The sequence below is a fragment of the Leuciscus leuciscus genome, assembly GCF_965113295.1.
Source record: "Leuciscus leuciscus genome assembly, chromosome: 19".
Taxonomy (NCBI): Eukaryota; Metazoa; Chordata; class Actinopteri; order Cypriniformes; family Leuciscidae; genus Leuciscus; species Leuciscus leuciscus.
The window spans coordinates 21,732,675-21,750,861 of record NC_138743.1 but is presented as its reverse complement, the minus strand read 5'-3'; the positions used below and the strand labels follow the sequence as shown (position 1 = coordinate 21,750,861).

General features: G+C 38.9%; 1 protein-coding gene and 1 long non-coding RNA gene across 2 annotated transcripts in view; one reads left to right on the top strand and one right to left on the bottom strand.

Moving 5' to 3' along the window:
- ches1 (checkpoint suppressor 1) overlaps positions 1–18,187 on the bottom strand; it is a 38,984-nt gene that overhangs the window by 15,846 nt on the left and 4,951 nt on the right. The window contains exon 2 of the mRNA XM_082146870.1: positions 1,367–1,917. Within this exon, the coding sequence (XP_082002996.1) occupies positions 1,367–1,903 (537 nt within the window). The 5' untranslated portion in view covers positions 1,904–1,917. The remainder of the gene's footprint in view (positions 1–1,366; positions 1,918–18,187) is intronic.
- LOC309481846 overlaps positions 10,112–18,187 on the top strand; it is a 93,327-nt gene continuing 85,251 nt past the window's right edge. The window contains exons 1-2 of the long non-coding RNA XR_014200111.1: positions 10,112–10,195; positions 10,945–18,070. This is a non-coding gene — a long non-coding RNA (uncharacterized lncRNA). The remainder of the gene's footprint in view (positions 10,196–10,944; positions 18,071–18,187) is intronic.

Below are 18,187 nucleotides of genomic sequence, written 5' to 3'. Positions count from 1 at the left end.
TTAATATTGCAATAATGGGTCAATGAGATGTCGCAATTTTTTTCCCTGTCCTACCTCACATTGGGGTGGGGGGTGGGGGGTTATAATACAAATATAATGTTTGTTTTTTTAACAAACCATTATTGAGTAGTTTGGTAGGTATAATTATTGGCATTATTAAGTAGTTTGGCTCTTATTATCATCTCTTAAAACCAAAAAACCTTCCTTAAACCTAAAAAAAAAAAAAAGTTTAATGAAAATATGTTATTACTTTTTACTTGACCACTGTACAACATTACATATTTCAAATAATTAATTTAAAATTGTCAAAAAGGCTTTTTCAAACCCATATGAAACCAACATGAATACTAAATAGTACATTAAGAATTTTAAGAACATTTTTTAAAAGATTTATCTTTTTCTTTATCGTGGACACCACTGCTCCAAAAATATTGGTGAAAATGTTCATAACTCCTAGACACCACAAAGATAAAAGAAATAAATGTAAAGAAGCAAACAAAGCATTCAAGAACATGTGCACACTTCTGGTTAAAGTATTTAAAACCTATCAGGCCGAAGAAATATTGATGGACAAATCAATCAGGAAGATGAAAGTGTGCGTTCTTTTGCACCATGACATCGAGCCAAACACCCCCCAGAAGCCTTTTTTCCCTTGGTTGAACATTTTTAAAGTTAGAGCTTATTTAGAGAAATCAGCCGGATGGCTTAGTGCAGGCGCTAAAGGATCCAAATTTGTATCTCGTAAATTACCCCACTTATAATGCCCAGAATGGTACCAAACTTCTACATAACTTGTTCATAAAACAAGGCATTGGAAAGTTTGTAAGTACATCAGGAGTTTATTTAAATAACACTTGCCTGACGGCTCATGCTACTGCTAACCCGGACACCGTAAAAGTCTAATATTTTGTTGGTAGTACCAGTTTATAACAATTATTAGTTAATACTAAGTTGTTATCACTTAGTTATAATTTATAATTATAATTCGTCGTTACACTACATCCTTATGCATCGCTTTCTGTCAGGACTTGTTATTTAAATAAACTCCTGATGTACTTACAAACTTTCCAATGCCTCGTTTTATGAGTACAGAACCTATTTGTACAACTGTAGAAGTTTGGTACCATTCTGGGCATTATTAATGGGGTAATTTACGAGATACAAATTTGGATCCGTTAGCGCCTGCACTAAGCCATCCGGCTGATATCACTAAATAAGCTCTAACTTTAAAAATGTTCAACCAAGGGAAAAAAGGCTTCTGGTGGGGTGTTTGGCTCGATATCATGGTGCAAGGGACCCTAGGTTGATTTTACTCCGAACCATCCCTTTAAGCCTCAGTAAAGCTCAGCGAAACACAAGCTCTCACCTGACTGCGATCCTTATCCACCTTCTTGAAGCATTTGTTTAGCGACAGATTATGGCGCACTGAATTCTTCCAGCCAGTGGGGGCGCTAGCGAAGTAAGGGAAGTGTTCCAGTATCCAGCCGTAGATGTCTTTGACAGGAAGTCTCTTAGAGGGAGCGTCCTCTATTGCCATGAAGATGAGGCAGCTGAAGGAGTATGGAGGTTTGCGGCTGGGACCCGTGGACAGGTGGTAAGGCGGCTCGCTGGGCTCAGGGGAGGACGACGGCGAGGACGAGGGCTCGCGGCCACCGTTAGCATCCTGCAGGGGGCTGACGCTACGCAGGCCGGAGTGGCCCAGACTGGTCAGCAGATCCGTGCTCTCGTGCAACCAGCTGAGGCTGGTCAGCTCCTCGTCCTCGGCCCGGCTGAGGGAGGCAGAGAGGGCCAGAGAGAGGTCAGCGGCCTCGGTGTCCTGGTAGAGCTGACTCAGACCCCGCGCCACGCTCCCACTGCTGGGGCCCTCGGCCTTCTTCCCTGGGGGCATGACCACTGGACCCATGCAGCCCTCGGCTCCTGCAGAGACACCAGAAGCACACTTTAAAGTGACCGCTGGTTTTTATGACCTTTTTTTTTTTGATCAAGTATTCATGAAAAGGCTTAATTAGTACTCTTATATAAGCTGAATCTTTTAGTATTGAAGGCAATTTCCACCACATAAGATTTAGAAGAGATTTAAAAGTCGAAATTATGACTTAGTATGTCACAATTATGACTTGTGTTGGAAATTATGTTGCAAATTATGTTGAATATATATTTGATAAGTCATAATTCTGAGATAAAATTATAACTTTTTTTGATTTATGATTTATGCCATAATTTCAACTTTTTAAAAGGGGTTCTTCAACGCTGGCAAGATGGGCTTTCAATAAAGACGGGAAAAAAAGTGAAAGTGGTGCTACCCGACTAGAGAAAACTGAGAAAAAAAGGCTGTTTTCCCTTTTACCAGCTAGATAGGAAAACTTCAAAACCCATAATGCACTGGGCATGTTGCTGTCCAAGGCCACTTCCACCAGTTGGCTATGGATACTTGCCAGAGTCAAATACTGCCTCGATTTAGTAGGAAATACTCCTTATCAAACTTTTAGTCATTTGCATAAAACAGGGCCAAACCATTTCCAAATGAGGGCTTTCCGCAAATGCTTTCCTTACAGCCTTTCGTCACTCTAGTCAAACTTGCAGCTGTTTGCAGACGCGCTTTCGCCCAATCCTCGAGTAATGCCAAGTGTGCCATTCTTACAATAAACACTTATACAGACCCAGATTACAGACCTCGCATTAGCCAGCTGTACATACGCATTACATTATATTATACGTGTTATTCAGAGAAACCTCGCAGCTGAAGGCTATAACCAGCTTTTGTTACTCTTTATATCTTACACTGTATATGATGGAATGTATTTAAGATGAAATTAAATTGTATTTAATACATTTATCATATAATTTAATATAATATGGACTATATAATACAATTAATGCAACATACATGCAATTATAGTCGTGTTAGGATGAAATATAACTTCTTAACGCGATTATAAAGCCATACAGAGTAAGTACTTTTTTTGTGTACGTGAGGTTTCAGTCGTTCCAATATTTTTTCGTAAATTTAGAATAATGATAATAATAAATCCTGATTTGTTCTTAAAATTCTTCGTACGCACATTTCACGCACAAATTTGTGCGTAGGCATGCTAAATGAGACCCAGTGTTTTAGGCCAAACGGAGGGGAAAAACTAAAGAAACTGCCGATCCGTCAGTTCCCTGAAGCTGTTGCCATAGTGTTCCATTTTTACTCTTACAATAACTGTTTAGTTAATAACCTTCTGTCGATCTGACGGTCTGTGGACAGGGATACAAAACTACGGAAGTATAATCTGTCGCTTTCATGAAAACCCTGGAGCTGTCACAACAAATAAACATGAATTTCTTGCTCCAGGTAACATAGAACGAGTAAACATTGTTCATTTACATTTACTACTGACACTGTAACAAAACAAAAATCAGCGAAGTTACACTTTAAGTCATAATTTCGACTTTTTATGTCATAATTATGATTTACTAAAGCATACTGCTGTGCCCAGGACCTTTGTGTACGGTCCAGGGGGAATGACGCGCTCAGTATTGCATACAGGGACTTATGTGAGGTGAGTGCTATTAAAAGTTAAACTTCTGTTCTCTATTATTTGCTCACTGTATGATGTGAGATTTGAGTTTTGCAGCTTTTCGGCATTGATAAAACATATGGTTAGTAAAATCTAGTTTTTAGGGTCAACAAATACATGAGGTTAAAATCGATGCATGTTACGTTTACTTTAATCTCTTATATTTATAGATCTTCCCTCGAAACAAACATGCACTCCAGAGAGAAATGAGACTAAAAATCAGCGTGAGAACTGGCAACCACTTCCATATTTCAGAGGTGAGACCAGCAAACAGGGAAAAGACAGAGTTGACACACTCAACAAATGCAGACTATTCATGATTAATAGTCAAAATCCCAAATTCACATTATATTAATATAAACAGAGAAACAGAGTTGACAAGCTACTTCAGCATAACTCACAAGTCAAATTAGAAGCATTTTTTAACAAAAACTACTACTTTTAACATAAACATTAGATTTTTAGGGGTCCAACAGAGAGGAATAATGGCTAAATGTGGTGACTTGGTTCTTCTGAACTCAAAGGCTTCAGAAGACTTTAGGTGCTTTTTTGATACTTTGTTACTTTAGGTGCTTTCTGATCTTTTAGGAGATTGGCAGTACAAATTAACATTTACTTATGGAAAACATAGTAATCTATATAATTATTTATATATTGCATGAAATGAGGATAAGCAAATGCTAACAAAATTGAAAGGGTTACAAAAATAAATGGGCAAACTATTCATTTAAAACGTGTAAACTTATAAAGATGGACTCTTTTCACATTTCCGGGGTTCTCAGAAGCGGAGGTCGTCATAGTTGGGTAAATGTCGATAGAGAGCCTAAGTCCCTCCCCTTCCGGTCGACCACCATGGGACCTTATTTTGGAAAAATATTGTATGGTAGTCAATGGCGAGAGACAACAAATATTTTGATCTCGTTTGAATTGTGCCCTGAATTACACATATGATGTTTGTCAATTTAAAAGATACATTTTAAAGTCAAGAAAGTCACAGTTTGATGTAAAACTGTTGAGGTATAAGACTGTGAAAATACGTAATTACAAAGACTACAAACCCAAAAGGCGCACAATGTGACGTCATACCTTTTCTCTCAATGAATGAGGCTAACTTTACTGAAGCTAACGTCTGTCATTTTTTCTATAGTCTTACGTTATAAGACTTAAGTTATAATCGTAACGTTACGCCATCATGCCTGAGTGTTTTGTACCAGACTGCACACACACGTACATAGTGCGAGACGAGAGATGTAGTTCATTGAGCGATTTTCACACAAAACTAAATGTTACTCTTCTGTTTTATGACGAACTGCGACTTTCTTGACTTTCATAATTATCTTTTAAATTGACAAACATCATATGTGTAATTCAGGGCACAGTTCAGACGGAATAAAAAGATAAGTTGTCTCTCGCCATTGACTACCATACATATTTTTTCCGAAATAAGGTCCCATGAGCCGGAAGCGGAGGGGAGGGACTTAGGCTCTCTATAGCGATGAATAGGAGGTGACAAATATAATTTTTGTATTCCCGTTTGCTCCAAGAGCAAAAGAAAAAATACTTTCCAAAAGAGGGAAAAAATATAAAGAGACTGATTACAGCAGTCAGAAGAGAGAATATGACATTTTTCTCCCTCCCTCTGCAGTTGTATTAGAACGCATCTAATACGTTGTATTATAATTTGTAATTTACTGGCAAGGTAATATAACACAAAGTATAGCATTATAAATGTATATAAAAAAAAAAAGAAGAAAATATGAAAAACTTTACAAGATTTGCGATATTGATAACCGTGAAAACGCGTCATCACAGTCTGTGAAAAGGAACCATTGTACAGTGACCAACATTGTTTAAAAAAAAACAAATTTTAATGGCTGCATTAGAATTATAAGCCAAATTACGTAACAACTTTGTTACGTAGGCTACACTTCATTTTTAATTTCTTAAAGAAAATCGTGTTCAGAATTCTGGAAACTCATAAGATGGTGTATGACAGAAGTCATTGTGACAAGTCAAATGGAAATATATATATATAAAAAAAACTGAAAGATAATTCTGACTTTTTATCTCACAATTCTGACTTTATTTCTTTCAATTGCGAGTTTACATCTTGCAATTCTGATTATTTCTTAGAATTGCAAGTTTATATCTCACAGTTCTGACTTTATTTTTCAGAATTTCGAGTTTATTTCTCAGAATTCCGCAATTCTGACTTTTTCCGCAATTTTTTGTTTATATCTCGAAATTGAGAAAAAAAAAGTCAAAATTGCGAGAGAGAGAAAATGTAAATTGTGAGATAAGGTCGCAATTAACTTTTTTTGTGGTGGAAACAAGCTTCCATAGATAAGGCAGCTTGTTTCTGTCTTTAAGAAGAGTAAAAAATTAAACAGACAACTGAGATAAAATAAATAAAGTTGCAATTATGTGGTTTAAAGATGCATTGTGAGTTAAAAAGTCATAATGAGAAAGATTTGAGCAATTATGACAAAGAAATTGTGAAATATAAAGTTGCAATAAAGATTAAAAAAAGTCTCAACTTTGGGAAAAGTAAATGTGCAAAATAAAGCAACAATTGCAAGATATAGAAAATTGTGACATTTTCCATATAATTATGAGAAGTTGCAATTATTAGATGTAAAGCTACAATTGCCTTTTTCCATACAAAAATCATGTTATGACAAGGATGCAACCTTTTTACAATGGAAAATCTGATAAAGTGTTCTCTTGTGACAGCAACCTGTTAGCGTGTGTGTGTGTGTGTGTGTGTGTGTGTGTGTGTGTGTGTATTCTGGGAGGTAAGCTTAGCACGAGGTTGGATTGTAGTAGAAGTAAGCCTGACACTATCTGCAGATGCATAAAATCTAAATACGAACTTATCACACACTGCCCAAGTCACAGTTAATCTCTCCCTACAGCATTACCCGTCACTTTTAACTCTCTCTCTGACACCCATGCCAACACGTACCCACACACAATTATACATAGCCTATGCCGTACTAACATGTCAACTGATGTGCCAGGGGCAGCACCCCCTGATAATGCCATTCGATCAGTCAATATCAGCATATGCAGCTGAGCACTCCTTGGAAAATGCACAGTCACGCCTCAGGGCTGCTTTTGACACTCGCGCTTACATGTCAAAGCAGCAGCTCTCTTCCCTTGCATTGATTGACAGCTGACAGCTAGCGCTGCATTGCTAATACAGCATCTGTCTCCACGGCAACGGAGCGAGAATATTATCCATCCTCGCAATCTGGAGCAGAGATTCCCTGGGGTCAGTCAAGGCATGGCTGCGTTTATAAGGCAGATTATACAAATGTGGACGGCATCACATCCACATCACAACCGAGGTCTCAGCTTGAATCAACTGCATATTAACAAAAACTGTGAAAAACTCAAATCTGTTTCACTAAAATACAAGAGAAAACTGTTATAGCCCATAATTTAATTAAATGCGTCAAATAAAGAGAGAAAATAATACTAATAAAACGTTTTTTGGGGGGGTAAAATGATGGTATCTGATGAATAGGATTTTTCGAAATTGCAAATAAATTATTGGAGTATGTTTTAAATTACAAGAAAATGCTTTTTCAGTTTTTTCTACTTCAAAATGTTGCGTTTCTTTGTCATTGTTTGTGAAATTTACTAGCAATTTCTGAGTGAAAATTGTTTCTACACAAAATGTTTTGTTCAGTGTACTTTGTTATTGTTAATAAAACAGCATTTACATGTTACTCCAAAGTACATAATCATTTATCTTGATTATATTCTCCAAAAATATATTAATGGAAAAAAAAATTCAATCTGTATTAAATTGGCCTCAAAATATGAAAGCCAATAAATAAATCTGTAAGAAAAGCAGTGGACTGGCGGGTCAGTTATTATGAAGAGTAACCGCATTAAGGTGTTTTCCTGGAACATATAAATGCACATATACACACGATATACAGTTTTGCTTTTTGTGTATCCATGGTGGCGCTGCCACAAAACGTTACATCTGACAGAAAAGGGCCAGCTAATTTTACTGTTGCTATGACAACGAACTACTCGAACAGGGTACCATTGGGGCTGCCAGTGAACTTCCCTTGCGCTCAAGAATCAATTACATCTTACCGATCACAAACAAAGTTTGAAAGCAGTTTTTGTTTAAGCTCTTAAAAACCCCTCAGAAATAAGGGAGCAAGATGTTACAGGTGAGAGTTGTGTCAAATGACCAACGAGATCTGAAAAAACTGGAAAAGGCAAACAACAGCTCGCCCAAATGCCCATTAGTGCCACAAATCTAATGTAAACATTACAGGCATTTTGGCTCAGTGTAAACAAAAGAAACTTCAAAACTCAGCATCTGCTTTATAGATACTGCAAGCTCTCTCACTTTCTAGTAGTACCACAACATAATTATGGTGTTTTTGGACATACCTTGGATACCAATTAAATATATACTATGGTATATAAATGATCTGGATATAATATAATATGTGGTATATAATTATAATACATGGAATTCAATTAAACTCAAATTTAAATCATTCAGTTAAAGCGTTCTCCTATAAAAGCTCATGGTAAACATTGACTATTACAAATTATATAGGGCAATTTGACTTGATTTATTATTTCAATATAATCATGGATTAAACAATGATTCAGTTAAGCTTTCTCCTATTAAAGCTCATGGCTATTATAAAATATATATTGACATTGTTACAAAATATATAGGGCAATTTGACTTTTGTTCTGCATTTCATTTGTTGTTTAGTTTTATTTTACTTCACAAATGGAAGAAAGGCTGAAACATCAGTCAGTTTTCTAAGATGGCACAATTAGCAAAAAACATCTCTAAACATCAGACTAAAGTCAAAATATACTATATTTAGTATAGTAAATAAAAAAGCCAAAGAACCAAACAAACCAAAAAACCAAAATATAAAAGGTAAAACTAAAAAACAAGAACCAAACAAAAAACAAAACATAAGACATAAAAAACAAGAACCAAACAGACCAAGCCAAAAAACAAAACATAAAAGGCAAAACAAACAAACAAGAATCAAACAAAACATAAATGGCAAAAAACCAAGAACCAAAGAAAACAAACCACAAAACAAACAAGAACCAAAAAAAAAAAGCAAAGCAAAATAAACAAAATGTAAAAAAAAAGAAAAGAAAAAAAATTGATATAAGGGGACAAGGTAATTTTCTGCTAAATTACAGCAGCATCAGACAGTCAAACATTTTTTTTTTTTTTATAACATTAATGCATCAAAAACGATAAACATAAAAGGCAATTAATTATGACAGGTAGCGCAAGGCTTCTCGTGAGTTAATTCAAACCAAGCAAAGCAAATGTCTCAACGGACTCGAGTTCTTTCAAAATATTTAAATTACACAAAAACTGCTAAACAAATCCTTCACAAAAGCCAACAATAAACTGCATTCACATAACCCTGAGGTACATCTCGCTTATGAGATTTCAGTTCTGGTACGTAGAGTACAAATAATAGACCTTTGTCTTGATGTCAACAACAGCATTGAAAGACATCGGAGTTTCCCCCTCCTTTCCAGCACCAAAAAAAAGAAGACTTGTTTAGTTTCCATTTCCTCAGTTCCCATGACAACAGTGTTAGGGCACACCAGGGCATGTACATACAGCCAACCAATCAGCCAAGCCGTCCACAGATCAAAGAATACGCTCCATCCTTTCTGCCAGAAACATCAGAAAAAGTCCATAAGCAATGGCAAAAAGGTGAAGGTTCGTTGTCCAAAGGGGCCGGAGCGCACAGTTCTCCTTAAGGGGGTCACAACGCAATAGACTCCGGGCAAGAACTTTCTCTGCTCCGTATGAACCTCTCTCACCCACAGGCACTAACCATTGGAAGAGTTACAGCGCTCATTTGCTTTAGTCCCCTGCTCCCATGTTCCCCCGCTCCCTTGTCTGATCTGAGCTTAGTGAAGGTGACCTGACCGCACTCAGCCCGAGGGTCTTCCAGTGAAGTTTGGTGCAGAGAGGAGACCTCTACTCTCAGAAGTCAGGCTTAAAACAGCACTGGCCCCCGAGCCCCTGCATTCACAGCATACACTGACAGCATGCTAAGAGACGCTTTTGCAGAGGGATCCCTCGCTTTCTCTCTCTCGTACACTCTGCTTTTCTCTCGATTACACGGTCTTTTCTATTGACCTGAACTATAACTGATGGGAGAGGAGCAGTCGGCAAAGAGCATGGAAGCCAAAAGACTTTCCTCTCAGCTTTTATATCCAGAGTGACATAATAACTGCACACCATCATTTCAATCATCACATCAAAGCATGAATAGAGCGTTTACATAGATTCTCCACTGTAGTGCAAAAGAGCAATTCCTGGTAGTTGGTTGGTTAACACAATATTTGAGGTTTATTATTTTTGTTTTAATGCAATATTCCTAGTTAAAGGACAAGTTCGGTATTTTACACTTAAAGCCCTGTTTACAGATCGTTTCTGATGAAATCGAATGGTTAAGATTAAAATTTGGACACATGCTGCTGTCCCGAGAATTTTAGGTTTCTTTCGCTTCTCCCATGAATAGAGCGTTTACATAGATTCTCCACTGTAGTGCAAAAGAGCAATTCCTGGTAGTTGGTTGGTTAACACAATATTTGAGGTTTATTATTTTTGTTTTAATACAATATTCCTAGTTAAAGGACAAGTTCGGTATTTTACACCTACAGAATGGCTGCATATGGGCACAGGAACAATCCTTCCAAAAAACGCATTAAACTTTCGTTTACAAAGACGTGAAACTCATCGAGTGGTCAGGGGTGTTCACTGATATGCTCACACAAAAATCGCTGCAAAAGATGCTTTCCAACAGGTTTTATCGTAGTTTTTGGAGATGGTCCTCACTGCAGAACATGAAATCCACGGGGAGGAGTCGGATCTAGATCCAACTCCTCCCACCTTACATATACCTAAACCTACCCATCTCCACCCCTTAATCCCTAAACCCACCCCTAAACCTACCAATCTCCACCCCTTTATCTGGATCCAACTCCGCCCCCCGGATCTCGTGTTCTGCATTGAGGTGCTACTGAGTTTTTGTCAAAAAAAAAAAAAAAAACACTTGGACAAAAACTACGATAAAACCTGTTGGAAAGCATCTTTTGCAGCGATTTTTGTGTGAGCATATCAGTGAACACCCCTGACCACTCGGTGAGTTTCACGTCTTTGTAAACGAAAGTTTAATGCGTTTTTTGGAAGGATTGTTCCTGTGCCCATATGCAGCCATTCTGTAGGTGGGGGGGGGGGGGAGAAGCGAAAGAAACCTAAAATTCTCGGGACAGCAGCATGTGTCCAAATTTTAATCTTAACCATTCGATTTCATCAGAAACGATCTGTAAACAGGGCTTTAAGTGTAAAATACCGAACTTGTCCTTTAAAAATAACTTGAACAACATGTTATTCAGCAAGTAATATAACGCTTTACATCAATAGTCTTAGATTAATTATTCAGCAAAAATCTCTTTCAAGTGGTCTAAATTGTCATTTAGATGTGGGCACTTTTTGGTTGAACTTCTGATTGTGCTGAAGCTGTGCTTTACAGATAGTTACGTCACTTTCCTTTGCATCTAACACGCAAAATGTATAGAATTTACTGGATATTTATGATTATGACAAGAATTGAAAGACTGTATACTGAGACACACAAGGTTGGTAAGCGATTCTATTAAATTAGTCTCATACGAACACATGATTTTTAAGTGTGGAAACAGTGTGTTAACTGTGTATCTTTAATGTTTATTTCCAGTGCTGTCCAACTGCCCAATACTTCAACTGTAGTTCATTACTTATTTTTAGAAACTGAGGGACATGTGGAAATGATTTTCTGTGGTGATCATCAGAAGGCCACAGATGCTGTCGATAGAGTTATTAAACCTCAAAAATTCCTTTAAAGATTCACCACACCCAAGGTACAATGAAAGGACACTCAAAGTGTCTATTATTATTCTTATTCAGATATTACCTTTCATTTGGGGCAGTTGTGGCCTAATGGTTAGAGAGTCAGACTTGTAAACTGAAGGTCACGGGTTCGATTCTCAATACTGGCAGGAAACGACTGAGGTGACCTTGAGCAAGGCCCCTAACCCCAATCGCTTCCCGGGCACCGCAGTGAATGGCGGCCCACTGCACTAACTTGGATGGGTTAAATGCAGAGATCAATGCAGAGTATGGGTTATCATACATGGCCTTCACGTCACTTCACTCATGTAGTGTGTAAAATAGCTGACTGAGAATGTAAAATGTCTGCAAAGGTTTAAAGATCAAAGTGCACGATAAATTAAGTTACTATAATACTACGGGGCTGTTGAATGCTTGAATCTGATTGGTTGACGAACGTTCTAAGGTGTGCAATTATTTTCAGGGAAACGCATGGCTAAAGTAGTTTCAGGCAGGTCTTGAACGCATTACAGTTCCATATTACTTTGCCAAATAATTTCAGTTATTTCAAAGGTCCTTACAGACTACAACTGCAAAAGAACCAAAACCCACAACGACACTGACCGAGAAAATAAATATAGTAACAATAGGATAAATATAGTACGTTTTGGAATTAGCAACGGAGGTTTGGGTTTAGATGCGTAAGAAATTAATACTACACACAAGAGCGTTTTAAAGACAAAAAAACCTGGCAAATATCTTGACATACAACATCTGATCAACGTCTTGAGGTGTGGTAACCTTAGGAAGCGGAATAATTGACAAATTATTCGAAAATAATATACGGCCTCTGTTTTGCATCGTGGCCGCATTACCAAATCAGGTGTGCATTATTTTCTAATAATCCAACAACCCGGCGTCAATTATTCCTTACTTGTTGTCTCATATCAATCAATTCTGAGCTGCCGAAACAAGTTGTCAGTAATTCAAGTCTCACTTCCTGTTACATACCTACATAACAATTTAACAAATTTGCATAATGCCAGCCTATGGTCTTCATTGGCTGCATACAAACAACATCTACTTTGCCCCTTAAACACTGTAGTAGTAGCTGAGGCCAGGACATGTTTGGTTCGTGTTGGCGACATGTTGAGAAAACGTTGTTTTTTGTGCTGCACATGTTGTGCTTGTGATGGTAGTTCAGGTTGATCAGCTACTTCTTCCAATGTTTCATTATCAAACTTGAATTGATACAGTAAAACCAATGCCATAGTTACTGTTCATATCACTGTATATCAATAAAGTGCTGAGGAAGACTCCGGAGCTGAAATTCAGATATGGTAATCATTTTGTTATCAACACATGCTGTAAGCTGTAGACCAATCACAACAGACTGGGCCATCTGACCAATCAGAGCAGAGCAAGCTCTCCGAAAAGAGGGGTTTAGAGAGACTGAATCCTTGATCGAGCCGTCTTAGATAAGCCCCTTTCACACAGCGCATTGATCCCGGGAAATTGCCATAAAATTGCAAGAGTGCCTTCTGTGTGAACGCAAACACGTCCAGGGATTGATGCCGGGAAGGGGACCTAGTAACATTGCCGGGATCAGTCCCGGAACATGCCCTGTGTGAACAAAAGCCAGGGCCAATGCCGTAAGGGGTGTGTCGTAGTGATGACGCAAGTTAGGGCTGTCAAAATTTTTACATTTCGAATTTGTAAAAAATAATAAAAATAAATAAAAATAAAACACATTCGAATGCAAAAACCATGCATTCGAATTTTGGGTGTGTCAAGAGGTGCGCGATACATGATGATGACGTTACTGATTCAGGTTTTTTTCTGTTAGCTTATACAGTAGTCCACAGTGCGGTGCGGTTGCGTTGTTTATTTGATAAATGGTGAGAAAAGGCTTCCTGCTGACGAAACCGCTCTCAGTTGGTGGCAAAAATCGTGCGGTATGTATGCACATATTGCGCGGCTGGCAAAGACACACTTGACCCCACCTGGCACCGGTCAGAACTGAGCGTGTGTTTTCATCAGCTGGAAACATTGTCAACAAAATGCTCACCACTCGCTGCAGATCAAGTTGAGCTTCTGGTGTTTTTGACGAACAATATGTAGATGTTGTGAGTTTCTGAATGGCAGTTTGCTATTTTGTGTTGATGTTGTTTTTTACGCTGTCTGTTGAAGAGTGTTTTCTCAGTTACTGATGCTTGAACACAGTTTTATGCACTATTGTAGCCTAATTGTCCTTGCATGCAAATTGTCATTAAGGAAATTATATTTTATTTAAGAACAATTGTTTGAAAAGTCAATGCACTTTAAAAAGTGGATGTCATTTTATTTCAATAAAATATGCGATGCTTGATTTGGTTTATATTTGTTTATTGTGCCCGCTTGTGCCCTCTTGTGGGCATAGGAGACAATACAGTCCTTTTTTTCCTCTAACTTTAAAGGGATACTTCACCTCTGGAAAGATGAATGTGTATTTAAAATAGGTCATTTATGTAGAACAAATTCAAAAATAATTTCACATTTCGAGCTTTCTAGACTGAGAAAAGCCAGAAAATGTATTTTTGGCTTATGTGGATGAAAGACAACAACTCCCAGAATGCACTTGCTTCGCTGCCCTAGGAGGCCACTCCCAAGCCACGCCTACCGGTAAGAGAGCGCAGTTTAAAACAACAAGGCTAGGCTACTAGTGAGACTCCGTGACGAGTTTGCCCGGGATTTTGAGATCGCCCAAAATGTCCGGGATTCGGCTTTTGCGTTCTACAGTCGCCATTCATTATGTTTACTGTGGTGAGCAGGACGAGACTGAGGGCCGTGGGAGAACGATGAGAGGCCGGTGGCGTGATTACTGATGAACGACACCTGTGAGACGCACCGGTCTCGTATCTCTCATGGAGGAGCGGGAATTTTCTTAGCAATGTTAAAACGCACATCAACCGATCACTTGTTTAGCGTTCATGTAAACACTACATTCAGATTAACCAATGGAATGAATTCAGTTAGACTGAAACAAAAGGTGTGCATGTAAACAATGAATGGCGACTGCAGAAAGTAAACGCCGAATCCCGGACATTTTGGACGATCTCGACGGCCGGACATGTCCGGGGAAAAGAGGATGGGAACCCCTAATACTCAGCTTTCTCCACAGAACAAGAGCCAGAGCCAGACAAAAAATACATAAATCTCTCGTCTCAGGGAGATATGAGGGTAGAAAGCACGGAAATTTGAAAATACTACAGGTTTTCTACTAATACAAAGCTTAATGCTAAATCCTGAAGTATCCCTTTAAGTAATGCCTTTAGAATTCGAATATAATTCGAATTTTGCTAATATTTAAGAATATGGCTTTTCAGCCATTTTGACAACCCTAACACACATGCCATTGCATTGAAATCCTGACGCCACGTGTCTTTACGGGATCTTTACGGGATGTGTGTGAACGCACTCACAGAGTCCTGAAAATCACTGGCAGTGTGAATGAACCAAAATCAAACGATCCGTGTATTTTCCGGAATCTCTGTGTGAAAGGGGCTATACTGTAAGAAGAGAGGTGATGCTGCAATGTATATTATGAGAAAATTAAAGTGTTTTTGACCTTGGATTCATGTTAAACTATAGACCTCCAAAACAAAAATAGGAACCTTCAAAACAGCATAACAGGGCCAAGAGGAAGTGAAAGTGCACAGAACCACTAAGCTTTCCATTCCAAGTCCGATATTTGGATTTGGGGTGGTTAAAAAACTGAAGCAGCCAGTGTTTAAAGACACTACCCACAAAAACTTCCGCCCTGTGGCATCACCACTTATCTCCATCAAACAGGAGGACGGGCTGCTCGCCATCAGCCTGAAGTTTGTCCCTACCACCGAGGACTAGCAACCCAGCATTGTTACCCAACTCTTTCCTGGCCCTTGACCATCAGGACAGAGAGAAAAAGAACATCCTCTAGTCATTAGCAGCATTTCAAAGTCAACGCGTCCTCCAGCATATGCTGTTTGACAGGCCCTGCTAGGGTAACGTGACTGAGGGATGATGGTACCATGATTAGACAGAAGCTCTAGGGCGAGACCGTGCATCCACGGATCTGAGCACAAAGGACAAGAGGAGGAGTGGAAGAGGAAGATGAGACGGGGACCGTGAGAGCTGACAGTCTAGCACCAGATACATATTCATCAAATGTGCCCTTTGTGATCTGCCGAACTCGAAACACCGTACACTTCTGCGGTTCATCAAATTTGCCAGCTTCCGCAAGACGACCGCAGTCCCTGGCGTCCTTGTCGTGTCAGTTTGTTCAAACAAAACCGTTCGCATCCACCAGCAGTGCATTTCAGTCCACTTCCTAGTTCAGTAGTATACGGCAAGTGCACTTTCCCAGGGACTGGATTTAAACGCTACAAGATGGACAATAAACGGAACAAACGTTATCAGAACGATATCGGTCATGGTGTGTTATACAGAGGTTAGTGTAATGAGTCAGGTGGGTAAATGACATGACACATTTTCTCCTAAAAACAATTCACATACACCGACCTTTTTTTTGAAAACCTGATTCCTCTGGAGTGTATTCAGAGCATGAATCGGAGGAGTCAGCATGTCTGCGTCCTACCACAGCACACAATCTCAGCTCGCCACTTCCTACTCCGCGTCCGTTCTTCATAAGGGTCCCTCACATAATAGTCTTGGGCACTTAATCATCACGATAAGGGGACAAAAGAGGAGCTTTCCTCAATAACAGCTTCTTAAGAATAATTGACCTGTTATTCTGTCAAAGAATAAAAGTTCAGCGCTGGGATCAAGACCGAGGAGATCTAGAATACATGCAAAGAGATGTGTTAGCATTCCCATCTACCTCAAGGGCAGGTGCTCAGCCCACGGAGTAAGTGACTTGAAATACCTTTGAATGGTCATCAATAGAAAAAGATGCTTTCTCCTTCCATAATGGAATCGTTACAACATCAACCAGCTGAAGGTTACTGCAAGTGCTAAGTAAGCGAACTTTGAACCCTTGGATGTGACCCCTGACCCATCACTATTGTCCAGGGGGATTGTTTTAAGTGCACTTTAAGCCACTTTAGCTAAAAGCATCTGGAAAATGACTACTTTAGGGATTATGCCAAGAAATAAATAAAATAAATAGTGTATTTTTTTCACTGCAGTTTTAAGGAGTAATACTCAGCAATGGTATTGACTGATGAATTTGCACATGGTTTGTCTTAAAGCATATTAAAAACACAACATACATACATAAACACACACACAAAAACATTGACCAGTGATTACTGTCCTGACTGAGCCTATAGCATATAGCCTATACAAGTAATATTTCTCATAATACAGAATCTCCACGCCAAATAAAACTATGCACAAGCTAAGTTTCTCGGTCTACAAAGAGCACTACATTCTTGCTGTCACTAGTCACCTCTCTCCAAACTCTTGACAACTTGTCACAACGCTCTAAAAGCACTTTCTTGTAAGTCGGTTTACGCAAGCGAAGAAATAAGTATGAATGTAGACTTATTCAATTATTCATTATATACCCAAAACACTCGGATACGGCCATACTATGTTTATACTGCATATACGCAAGGGCTTTTTCGTAACATTTCAGACAGGAGAAACAAGACCCACAGCGCACTCATGACCACCACAGCTGTTCATTCAGGCCCGATCAGAAGCCAGTTCTCAGATGACCAGAGCTATGAATGGAGCGGCCACAGCTTCGGCCGAAAGGACTATTAAGGTATGAACACCGAGCTGCTCTTAAGTGGCGACATTGAAAAAAAAGATGATCCTCATTCCTGCTGTTGTTCGTAGGGAGTGAGTTTAGAGCCTCTCTCAGACTGTGCTATGCTTTGCTCTGGTGTTTAAGCCCTGACATCATACAGGAAGGTATTTTTCCCCTTTGCATTGCCAAAGAACAGGCCCACGCATGGTCCAGGCAGAGCGGAGGGAGACGCTCAAGTGCAGAGGGACAAGCTCATGAAAATGTGACTGGATAGATGTGGATCGTCCACATATGAGATCTGAAAGACAGCTCTTCTTGCTTGAGATATGGAGATCTAGGAAACAGATATCAAAACCTGGATAAGCTGTGCATCTACCCAGTAATGTAATCAGTGCATGGGCAATGATAGACTCCGTATCAAGGAGGAGAAAAGTCATTTAGATCCATATGTCTGATTTTATTTGCAGTAGAAACGTTTTTTCCCCAGAAAGCAGATGATTGTTCTTGTGTCAAAGTTTGTGCTGGAAATAATCAGAGTGAACCTGAGATCAGAAAACAACTGACTAACTGTCCACGGACTAATGTGACACTAAAGTAAAAAACAAAATGATCAATGATAGTCAGTGGAGGAACTAGATTTGCATACATAGAGTGGCCAAGACTAATTCCAGGAGTCCATAAACAATGACAGAACAGTGTATAACCATAAGCTGACATCAAAAAGCATGAATGAATCCTATGACTGCAGATTACCCCACCTATACATTCCTATAATGTAACTTAAGTCACCGTGACTGCACTGCATGTATTACTAGTACAGCTGTACACATAATGAATGTTAGGCTACTGGTCTGGAACTCTCTTGCAGTGATTTTCGTAAAAGTTGTTCAGGAAACCTGAAAAGTGTGCGCTTTGTGAGCATGATGGGAGACTAAATTCAAGCATGCATTTACTCATCTCATTTGCACAAAAACAGATTCAGTA